General features: G+C 33.2%; 1 protein-coding gene and 1 long non-coding RNA gene across 2 annotated transcripts; one reads left to right on the forward strand and one right to left on the reverse strand.

Moving 5' to 3' along the window:
* The first annotated feature begins 158 nt into the window (after nt 1–158).
* On the forward strand, nt 159–11,495 carry LOC144351298 (uncharacterized). The gene is made up of 10 exons (XM_085503725.1): nt 159–353; nt 2,042–2,193; nt 4,370–5,003; nt 5,445–5,582; nt 7,593–7,655; nt 8,254–8,410; nt 8,801–8,887; nt 9,403–9,481; nt 10,015–10,108; nt 11,260–11,495. Exons 1-10 carry the CDS (start codon nt 308–310, stop codon nt 11,322–11,324), a joined length of 1,515 nt encoding a protein of 504 aa, XP_085359851.1. The 5' UTR covers nt 159–307; the 3' UTR covers nt 11,325–11,495.
* Nucleotides 3,095–3,866, reverse strand: LOC146738300 (uncharacterized). The gene is made up of 2 exons (XR_014930531.1): nt 3,672–3,866; nt 3,095–3,220 (listed from the first exon to the last, which is right to left on the reverse strand). It is a non-coding gene; the product is annotated as an uncharacterized LOC146738300 (long non-coding RNA).
* Nucleotides 11,496–12,923: the final 1,428 nt, after the last annotated feature.

Below are 12,923 nucleotides of genomic sequence, written 5' to 3' on the forward strand. Positions count from 1 at the left end.
CCAAGTATATTTTATTTTTGCTAGTTCAGTTAACGAGCATTATTAATCAAAGATAAATATGTGTTGTGTTATTTTCTATTTTTTAACTATGATACTTTCATATTATCGTATGATAATTGTGTGATTACATTTTACCGTAATAAATATTGGCGACAACAAAAATACAACATGCCAAGTGGTCACGGCCATCAGAGCTGTCAACAAATGGCGCCCGTCTTTGAAGTTGGGGTAAACTAGAGGTCAGATCGAAATTACCGTGTTTACAGATCTTGTCAATTATTCTAAAGTTGCTCCAACCTGCACTAAAATGAGAAAAGTGACTGGGAAAATTGTTGACAGATCGATTAAGTTAAGTACGTAAATTGAGGAATAAGTTCTTTTAATCTATGTTTATGCCATGGGAGGTCATTCAGTCATGATTGACGAGCTTTTACGTTTTTTTCCCCCTGGATTTGTCTTATTAGTAGCAGTTCAGCTACATTTGTAGAGTTATCGCAGTTTGTTTGTTTGTTTTGATTTTGGACGTTATTTGAGCTCTGTGTGTGTTGTGTGAGGGACTGTGGTTGTGTGCAACAGCAAATCAAATATTCTTCCAAATTTCCCAATCAGTGGACGTTGACACTGGCGCTCGGAACGCCCGTGGGTGTTGATGGACAATGTCATGTACAGTGAAGGGCAGAAAGCTGTGAACTAGTTTATAAACATATCTATTAATAATTGTAAATACCGATCATCGGCTTTCATTCAAATTCAAATATTTAATAGGGATCCATATTGGCTCAAGAGATAAACAGGACATAGCAACATATTTTTATCACTTGTTTTGCATATTGGTATACATGTACGTCCATCCCAAGATCTTTCCTCTCTGCCATGATTCATTTAGCCACATCATATAATGTTTACATTGTTCTCTTAATTTTAACGGACCTCCTGTCGAAGTAACTTTTCAAATCACTCAATCCAAAAGCCCTTTTTTTAACCGCTTTTAACCGCCACGATTTCTGCATGGTTGCTCAATGTTGAACTCATTATTATTAATTGAAATGAATGATGATGTTAGAATACTATTTCTGGATTGGTCAATTTGAAATCTATCAGCCATGTTGATTTATAACAATTTATAAAACGTTCATAACGTCCCCAGGTTTCTGCCATTCACTATAAATATCACAATAAGTTTTTGCAGTTCTGGTTCAATCATCGTTGCTAGGGGGATTTGAATCAATTTGCCCTGGTTCAATGGAGTTATTTGTCAAACCACAGAGCTGAATGCCTAACAAATAACAACTTGTTTATATTGCATTTCAGCTAAAATGAAAAAACTTGCCATTCAATTTACCCCCCAAACTCCTAATCCTAAATCTATTCCCACCCTCTATCCCCCCTAAATTAATTGTATCTGCCCCTTTTGAAGATACCTATAATTATTTGGAGAGACGTATATAAAACTGAATTGAGGGTTAGGGTTTGAGTTAGAGTAAGGAGTGGGGGTACAATAGAATGTTTTTCCACCTCAAATATCAGCTTTTTTTGTCATGGACGTCAGTTTCCACGACGATCTACTTCTTAGTCTTACCTGTATGTTAGACAATTTCATAAAGATATAAGAATCCACAAGTCAGCTTGTTGTTGCAGATTAGTTAGAAATAGCATATACCCGGTACAATATTTACACCTCTAGATAACCTTGCATATATGGTAAAACGAATATGGTACAATTCTTTGATAGCTGACATTTATAAAACAATTAAAACAATTAAAGTTATAGATACCTGTATGGCAAGCTTAAAGTGTTGTAGTGTTCGTAAACATGTATTTATATGCAAACATTCATATTTATATTTAAAAAAAAGATATTCATTTTTTTTATATATGTACACGTATTTGAAAAAACGTATACTTGTATTAAATATTTCTTAAATGCGATAAAACATATTTATGTTCAATGTGTATTCAACAAATGTATTATAAATGATTCTCTTACATTTGTATGAACTAAATATTTTCTCTTTCTAAACATTTTTTTTTTCATTTTTAGAAAAAAAACAGAAAGTTCCAATGAAGACATCAGGTTCAAACAAAACGAAATTGTCGCATAGTGGTACCTATTCTTCATCACCAGTAAAATCGCTAAATACTGAATTTAAAAAGAAGAAGCAATCCAGATTATCCCAGGCTACCATTGACACAGTAAGCAAAATAAGAACTATATCACATGTCAACTGTATTTGAAGTTATTTATAGACACTCTGTTAGATTGCAGTAGAATTTTGTGAAAATGGTGCCTACTGTATGCATGCACACGAGACCCATATTAAACACTACAAGGCATGGCGTCCACCGCCCTGTAAGGTTTAGATGCAGGTTTGGGGACACTGGTCAAACAACATGAAAGTAAATCTATACATCTCCACTTTATTTAGCATACCAACTTCAATGGACAATTTAAATATATTGTTGCTTTCATCTGCGATTGCATGAAATTGTTTTTCTTTAGTCTCTGGTGTTTAAAAAGACCACTTTGAAAAAAGTATCAATGGTGAATGTGTCATCAATGATTTGTTATTGGAGATGTGTATTGAAACGAGCAAATACAGTTTGAAACACTGTGGCATTCAGAAGTTCATTATTTTCAATCAAGGCAGTTTGTGACAAATTCAAATTTTGCACTGCTGAACATTTGCAATGCCAAAATAACTACTCACACCGCAATCTGATTAAAATCTGATGTAGTGTACGGGCTTTAATTATTGTGGCTATAAACTTATTTTAATTTTATTTTTTTATTACTTTTGTTATTAATGCCCTTTTATTTTATTATTTTACTTTGATTTTGATTTTGTGATTTGTTTTTAATTCTGCCCTACCTACATCTGATCCGACGCCTATGTAAGTCCCGTTCAAATCCCGCATAAGTAACAGCCAATCACAGCCCCCCTTTTATACAGGCTGTCGTTTGCTTACTTTTCAGTGTAGCGATACTCTACGGGCAATCTTTCTGTACATTATATTTTGCCCACTTGAATAAACCATTAATAGAAAATTGCTAGTATATTTTTATTTGCAAAAGAAATTCCACAGCATTTTACAATTTTTGTCATTACATTGAATATTTTTTTCACTTCCAACAAATGTGTACACTTCCAGATACATCTTCGCCAACCAAGGTTCGTTCATTCAGTCATCGCTTCAATTTTACATCACTGAGCATAATTATCTAGAATGGAAACAAAAAAATAAGTAAATCGTAATGATTAGAACACTGTAAACAGCTATAGTAAACAATGCAAACTGATTTTAAATTGTATAACGGTCACTGGCCCACGGCATCGACGCAGAAAATTGGAGCAAAAAAGTATTTCCTGATCAATTGCGATGTGTTCCAATAAAAAATATTTTATTCCAGTCCAAATCAGCTCAATTACTTTAATAAAAAGTTATTGTATAATGTACAAAATGATGATACAATTTGATGAATATTTACAGCTACGGTTTCAATACCGTAGACGATGTTGGCCCGATCTTCAACAAAACATCGGTCGAAACGGCGGAAACAAAATCGTCACTCCCAGAATAACTATGCAAAATAACGATCTAAAGTCGAACCATTCGAGCCACAATATTAACATAAACATGACTTTCGTTGCATTTGACAATGATAAACTTACCGAAAAGCCGTGTTATTCTTGGTCGCTAACGTCGGTATAATCCGCCATTTTATTTGAGTGTGTTTGCCACCCAACTCCGCCCGGTGACGTCATCATGTGCGCTATAGAAGGAGGTATGTGATTCGTTGACTAAAATCGTCGATAGTGGGTCTCGTTGAAATCTCGTTACATAGGCATCGGCTCAGATGTAGGTAGGGCGGAATTAAAAAAATCACAAAATCAAAATCAAAGTAAAATAATAAATAAAATAAAATAAAAGGGCATTAATAACAAAAGTAATAAAAAATAAAATTAAAATAAGTTTATAGCCAAAATAATTAAAGCCCGTACACTACATCAGATTTTAATCAGATTGCTCACACCGGAAACTTGCTAACTTACGCTGGCATCGGAAACAACAGAATTTGCCTTACCGTACAAAGCTATATCTGCACTCGTTCCAAAACATAGTACATGTTCAAACATATTTATATTAATAAGGTTATCACAAGATTACCGCAATGTATGTACTAAGGCAGTGTGGGCTTGCGCTGACCACTGCTACACATTCGATATAATCGCTGTACTGCCATTGAGCATACATTTCAGTATCATCATACCTTAATGAGGATGCAATCTGATTTAAAATTCAATGTTGGTATACATATTCCAATCATACACAGCCTGAGAATAAATATAACTATTCTTTTTATAAACAGGTTTTCTCACCAGAAACTTCCAGAGTATACCGTAGTCCAGATTTAACATCACGATCACCTGATGAAAATATTGATATAAGACATGCAAAACGTGGATCACAATTTAAAAAGAAATCCGAAAAAATTCCTGTGCCAACTAAAAGTATACAACACTATCTAGATGTTAAGCAACGCAGCATGAAGCAGCATAATCTACACTCACCAAGAGTAGAAAACCATCAAGGAAAAAAGACTACCGCCCAGTCTACAACCACACCAATGTCTTCCAGTGTAGCTGAAACTTCAAGATTTGGAAATTCTTCTGCTGTTACGACTTCCAACTGTGATTTGAATGATGAAGTGAGTTTTAATATGCGAGAAACCAGAAAATCCTCTTCAGTCACTTCTGAGAATGATTCAACAGAGGAAGAACTACCACGACGAAAAACACGGAAAGCATCGTCAGAAGTTAGCGCTGATGAAACATCAACAATGACTTCTCATCTGTTTAGCAGGACTGAAAAATCTTCAGCGTTGTCTTCCAAGGGTCGTACGAGTACTAAGCCTAGTAGCAGTCAAAAGAAAAAGCCAAATGAAGAAACTCAAGTTGTAAAAACAAAATTGAAACCAACATTGTCAAAAAAATCTACCAAAAGTAGGTACACAGATCTATGTCGGTGGTTAATTTGTTCTCTAATACATGTAGATGTATCTATATCATTGGTCCCATTTCTAGGAGATGCATTGATTGATCTGATTCTAAAGCAATAACAAAAAGATGCGACATTATTAATTTTGCACCTCTCTATAGTGGACTGATCGACTTTCCCCAAATGTTCCAAAATTCCCCCAAATTTTTCCTTACATATCATGTCAATTTTTGCACATTTTGCTTCATTTAATTGTAAATTTTTTAGCAAACAGACACATTTTTGCCTATTATGTATTTTTTTATGTATAATTTTGGACAAAATAGGCATTATTTCCTATTGGCTGCTGTCTTGATCAAAATTGTCAACAGTGATGTTCAAAAGATCCAAGTTTTCTGGTGAATATTTAATGGTTACAGAATTCGTTTCTGTTTTTTTTCATACAGGACTTACATGTTACATGGCAAGTGGTGATTTGGAAACCCATATGGCAGATAAAGAGTTTATTGACAATCAAATTAAACTGTTGTCAAAACCTTTTCATTTGCAAGGTGATTTATTGAAATGGTTTCAAAGCTGGAAAAGTGAGTATATACAGTCAAAACATGACTTGATATTTAATTTATGGATATAGTTAATTATTACCGGTATAGATAAATGTGGTTAGGATTATTATTAACATTATTGCTGATTATGAGGTGGTTTATGAATATAATATCTTGGTTGTGAATTATGGCATAGATTCTGATTATATAGTTTCTGATTATGATATCTTGGTTGTGGATTATGGCATGGATTCTGATTATATGGTTTCTGATTATGATATCCTAGTTGTTGATTATGACATGGTTTCTGATTATGATATCTTGGTTGTTGATCATGACATGGATTCTGATTATATGGTTTCTGATCATGATATCTTGGTTGTTGATTATGACATGGTTTCTTATTATGGTATCTTGGTTGTTGATTATGACATGGTTTCTTATTATGATATCTTGGTTGTTGATTATGACATGGATTCTGATTATGATATCTTGGTTGTTGATTATGACATGGTTTCTGATTATATGGTTTCTTATTATGATATCTTGGTTGTTGATTATGACATGGATTCTGATTATGATATCTTGGTTGTTGATTATGACATGGTTTCTGATTATATGGTTTCTGATTATGATATCTTGGTTGTTGATTATGACATGGTTTCTGATTATATGGTTTCTGATTATGATATCTTGGTTGTTGATTATGACATGGTTTCTGATTATATGGTTTCTGATTATGATATCTTGGTTGTTGATTATGACATGGTTTCTGATTATATGGTTTCTGATTATGATATCTTGGTTGTTGATTATGACATGGATTCTGATTATATGGTTTCTGATTATGATATCTTGGTTGTTGATTATGACATGGATTCTGATTATATGGTTTCTGATTATGATATCTTGGTTGTTGATTATGACATGGTTTCTGATTATATGGTTTCTGATTATGATATCTTGGTTGTTGATTATGACATGGTTTCTGATTATGATATCTTGGTTGTTGATTATGACATGGATTCTGATTATATGGTTTCTGATTATGATATCTTGGTTGTTGATTATGACATGGATTCTGATTATATGGTTTCTGATTATGATATCTTGGTTGTTGATTATGACATGGTTTCTGATTATATGGTTTCTGATTATGATATCTTGGTTGTTGATTATGACATGGTTTCTGATTATGATATCTTGGTTGTTGATTATGACATGGATTCTGATTATATGGTTTCTGATTATGATATCTTGGTTGTTGATTATGACATGGATTCTGATTATATTGTTTCTGATTATGATATCTTGGTTGTTGATTATGACATGGTTTCTGATTATATGGTTTCTGATTATGATATCTTGGTTGTTGATTATGACATGGTTTCTGATTATATGGTTTCTGATTATGATATCTTGGTTGTTGATTATGACATGGTTTCTGATTATATGGTTTCTGATTATGATATCTTGGTTGTTGATTATGACATGGATTCTGATTATATGGTTTCTGATTATGATATCTTGGTTGTTGATTATGACATGGATTCTGATTATATGGTTTCTGATTATGATATCTTGGTTGTTGATTATGACATGGATTCTGATTATATGGTTTCTGATTATGATATCTTGGTTGTTGATTATGACATGGATTCTGATTATATGGTTTCTGATTATGATATCTTGGTTGTTGATTATGACATGGATTCTGATTATATGGTTTCTGATTATGATATCTTGGTTGTTGATTATGACATGGATTCTGATTATATGGTTTCTGATTATGATATCTTGGTTGTTGATTATGACATGGATTCTGATTATATGGTTTCTGATTATGATATCTTGGTTGTTGATTATATCATGGTTGCTGATTGGAAATTTTAGTTTCATAAGTGAATGCTCTTCTAATAGAGTGAATATGGTACATGTATTACTAAATGAACAAAATTACTAAATTAATTTAGAAACAAAATCATTTCTTACTCACAAACCATTCCATTTTTATGGTGACCATGTATGATTTAACTAATTGTCTTTCAGGGAAAGATGAAATTGGATCAACTTCTATCCCAAGAATTGCTATTGATAATGCTGTCAGAAAATGTAAGTGTTATAACTACTTCCTGCTTTCTAATTCAAATTTGTGTATAATATTTTCACATGTGGAGAATATTTCTTCATAAAATGTTAATGAAAATAAAAAAATAGTGGTCTCGTCTTAAAATTGTATGATCTGCGGAAGACCCCTCATTCATGTACGTACACTACAATCAGAGCAAAACTTAACAACCAACTTAAGCCGGCCGTCATCTGGCTTTGATTTTTCATGAAAACTATTATTGTCATCAATACATCAACTTATTCTTTGAAGAAAAGTTTATTTTTCACTAAATGCAAAATTTTGTGAAGGACTATGAGAAAGGTCTTTTTGACTCTTTGCACACAAAAGTCAATTAAATCAACTTTTACAAAATATACTCACTTAAGTTTTTCAAAATGTTAATCAGGACATGTTGCAAAATAGGGAATTCTGCCCATTTGGTCCAAAATTTACAGTTATAGAAATTTTCATGTTAGAAAATTTCAACCAATATTTGGACAGGAAAGTATTAGTAGAAGAAAAAAAATTGTTTTGAAACTGTGGTTAATAAAAGTATGGTTTAGTAACAACAATTTAAAAACAAACATTTTTTTCTTACAGTAAATCATCGCCTTGATAGCAGTGTAAGATCTGAGTTTACCAGAGCACAGCGCAGATTTACTCTTCAAGATATTGATCAATATAGGAAACAGCTATCAGAGGATGAACGTTCACATTGTGGTGTACCGAAACCAAGACTAGGGGCAGATATTCAGGAGTAAGTGAATGTGTGAACGTGTTTTAATTCATAGACCCAAGCCATATCATCATCTTCTTGTACTGCTATCTTGTATATCCTATGGACTAGTATTATTGTAGTATTATTGTAACTATTTCATTATAGCCACAAATGAAAATTTGATCTGAGAATCTGTAGCTGTAGTAGTATAGCTAGAGGCGAGTATCATTTTTGTGTGTTGTTGTTGACCAAACTACCTGTTTTTTTATTTGGAAGGGTAACCTCTATATGTCTGTCTGTCTGTTTAATTTTTTTTTAATTAATTTCATACATTTCCATTTTTAATTCAAATTATTGATATGAATATCTAACATTAGCTTTCAAGTTTATGTGGCATGTCATTTCAATATTTTTTTTATTCTTCTGAAGAGCACTTGATGCATATCCAATGGAATGGCCTAATGATGATGATGTGGATGACATCACACAGGAAGAACTGGATGACAAATTGGAGAGGTAATTCAACATAACCCCCCCGGTAATGTAATCATATGTATGGGAGTTAGCAATTGCACAGAGATGCAAAATGGTTGGTACTGATAAAGTCCATATCACATACACCTCCCGTCCCACTGGACAAGCAGCATACATGCAACAGACTCACTATATTTGTCTTCTTTGTGTTATATAAGTATTGGCTGTTGCACTGCGATGTCATTTCTCATATTTGCCAGCCAGCATACAAATGTCGGATAACAAGTGTCATTCACTGAACAGCACTCTACCTAGAGAACTGCTGTGACAAGTTTACCCATAAGTCGTTTTATTAACAGGGACTCGCACATGTATATTTAAAAACAGATATGGCGAACAATGCTGTTAGTGTTATTCTCAATACTGATTCTCCTTAAACTGTCTCTGTACGCATACATGCATAATAACATAAATAAGTAATTTATGCTGGTACCGGGTAATTATAACCCAGTGATTGGATCATTTACTGTAAGTTGTATTTCTTACTCTGTGTGTAGGTATGCTGCTGTTAGAAGTAGAGTATTTGCTTTGAATAGAACAGTAATAAAGGCGAGGAAAGAGTCTCTTAATTACCAGGTATTTATCATATCTTGACAGAATGATGTCAGGTTTTCCATAGTCAGATGGCTATAATGATCAGTAATAGAAATCCCATAGACAACAGTGTTTAGTCAAATATGACCATTTCAAATCCCTTCGGAGTTGAGGTGTCAACAGAAGGCACCACCATGTCATGTCTAGTAAAAAAAAAATCAGTAAACACTGGACATTCCTTTGGGCTTCTGCTAAAATATAGTTTTAGCTGAGATGGCTAATACTATAAGTTTTTTTGTAGCCAATCACTAACTTATTTACCCACATTACAAACAGGAAGAGCAGATATGAAAAATAAAACAATTTGTCATATTCATGAAACAAATTGAAATACTCGTACTAGTATGCCTACATGTAAAGACACATATTTATCAGATAAAATGTTTTTCTGATGTTTATTTCAACTGTCTGTGGGTACCGGTAATAACATGTTTTTGAATGGTGAATATTATCTCTGAGTAATTTGTGAGCCAATTCTAAATGTAATTTGAGTCATTTTGTATGATCTTTTGCAGTCAATATCTAACTTGGCTAAAACTGGTGAAGATCTTGCTAAAAACTGTGATTCTAAAGCTGTAGCACATGAACTCAAAAGAAGTAATGCTTTGTGTAAGTAATACAACAATTTATTTGTTTTGTATTCCCTCTCCATTCCCTCATAATTATATAATATGTAGATTGTGATATTATGATTTCAAGGTAATTTTATTCCTCTACAGTCTACATGTTTATATGGGTCCCATGCTATGTATACAATGTTTGTGCAATCTGTGCAAAAGAATGGTTGCACCAATGTGCCCTCCAACATGACTGATTTTGCAGGGATTCTGAGTCAAAATAGCATTCACCAAAATGAAATTAGTCTCGTTGACTGCTGGAGAGGTCGGTCTTCAAGAAAAATGTATGTGACAGTATAGGTGACTTTAGGCGCAAAACAAAAATGTTGTAGCCCCTTGATTTACTTTGTTTTACACTTTTTATAAAATGTAAATTTCACATCTGTGCACATCATGTTTGTAATACTGTCTGACATTGTTAATCTCTCTTCACACATTACTAACTCATATGTAACTGTCAGAGAAAAAAAAAGTAAAAAATGTCAATGTCAATTTATTTAAATTAATGCACGTGCATGATATTTTATTTTAATTGAAATACAAGTGATTGTCCAGCATCTGTGCCAACCTTTTACTTTTTCTTGAAAAATACAAGTCTGATTGCTTTAAATTTGGTGTATTTATACCTTGAGTAGACCTCTCTCATATTTGTTCATTTCGTGATGATATTTTTGATTCTCTTATTTAGATGAATATATTTTTGACTTCTTACACATATAGGTACTACAGGTGGACCTCTGTGAGATTTGTTCATTTTGTGATGATATCTTCAATTCTTTAATTGAAATGTACATTGCCAACAGCGGAGCTATTTCAGCCGAGAGGCTGCTTGTTCTAAAATTCTGACAAAAAACAGTTGTAAGGCATATATAGTAGATGTAGACGTTCACAAAATCACAAAATCAAAATCAAAGTAAAACAAAAGTAATAAAAAATAAAATTAAAATAAGTTTATAGCCAAAATAATTAAAGCCTGTACATTACATCGGATTTTAATCAGATTGGAGTAAATGCTGTTCTAAATAATACAATTATGAGGAATTGAGAGGTCGTGTGCTCCCTGCCAGAATTACTAATGATATTTATTTATACCGGTAACTGTGTTAATGTGTCACACTTAGTTTTATTGTTGTCCTGTTACAGTAACTCAAGTTTTAGAGAAGTTGACTGACAAGAATGCAAGGTCGTCTCGTTCAAAAAGGAAGTAAAAATCAGTTAACCACTCTGCCACTGTTGACCTGTGTAACATGTGAAGCACTGCTAACGAATTTGCTCACTCAAAAAACAAAAAACAAAAAAACAACTTGTTTTTAATGAAAAAATACACATTATTTTATGTATGCATACCTGTATTACAATAAACTTTTTCATGATAATAATTTTTTTTTTCAACTACTGTTTTTCTTTTATTCAACCCCAGACCAATTATTACCTTGTCTGGTGCAACAACCACCTTGCTGTTGGCAATCAATTACTTCATATTACTACCTTAGGTTTAGTTCTTGTCACTTCACAAAAGCTGAACCCTGGAATGAATCATTACATTTACTAGACTCTCGCCATTATTGTGGAGTCTACATCTAAGTAATTGTTTGTCATGAAATCACATGGCAATGTTCACTGTGTAACTAGATACCATCATGAAACTAATGTAATGTAATGAAAATTACATGATAACTTAAACAACATTCTGTGCTGTGTTGTGTTTTGAAAAAATTTACCAGATATTATGTAAAAATTGGCTGTTTTTGAAACAGTTTCTTAGAACACAATGATAAAGTGAAATAGCATTTTTGATAATTAAAAAAAATAGGCTGGTTATTCCTAACCTGACCAAGAGTACATGTATATACATTTAGTACTATAATAAAGCTTCTACCTTGACTATAACAACCATATTATGTATGGGATACGTTCATAAGAACTAGATATTTGTATAATATGCTCTTCAAGATCTGTTAGATTGTGCAGTAACCCAATAATAAAAGGAAGGTTAAAAGCATCACTACTGTAGAGCCTGCCTGGACAGGAGCCCCTGGTTTGACAGTATCAAATTTTCAACAGATTAGGGAGAGTGTAATACCATGGCAAGAAAGAGCTGGGTAACTCTGACTTTGGCACTGCCATGGTGATGAAGACCAGTGGTGGTAATATTTAAACAATCTGGGATAATCAAATTTCCAATTTTGGGGAGACAAATACAACAACCAAATTAGTCATATTGCTTTCAGCATTTTCTGTACCACATTATGTTAGACAGAATATTGCACCTGTGACCACCTCCAGCGGAGGAACTGAACTTCTGAAACTGAGCTCCAGCTCCAGCTCCATTTAAAGTGATTTTGCCATTAGAAATAGTATATAGATATGGGTAAGCCCCCTAACCCTATTATGGATGATCAAGACATTCCTGAGGACAGAGTATGCCGAGGCTTCTAGAAACTTCTGGCGATGCTAAATTGTTGCACCATGTGACAGACCACCAAGTGAAGCATTTGGAAGAAATTTCTCGGCACAGTCTCGACAATCTTAGAGGGACTATTGTTCTCAGGCTTCGTTATTAGGCATTATTCTTTTCTGTTGATATGATTGCTGTGTTACATGCTATGCAGAACGATCTGAGATTTTACTAATGACTATACTGATTGTATACCAGAAAATTCAGGCCTCCTAACACACATTATTTTAGACTAATAGTAGCTCAAATGGGACAGCTATAGTGCAGGGTTTAAAGAGAACACAAGTCAATCTGACTCGAGCTGTAACAGTGAGACATGATACAGTAATTAAATGCAATTTGTAAGCAT

The sequence above is a fragment of the Saccoglossus kowalevskii genome, chromosome 9 (assembly GCF_978046115.1).
Source record: "Saccoglossus kowalevskii chromosome 9, keSacKowa6.1, whole genome shotgun sequence".
Classification (NCBI taxonomy): Eukaryota; Metazoa; Hemichordata; class Enteropneusta; family Harrimaniidae; genus Saccoglossus; species Saccoglossus kowalevskii.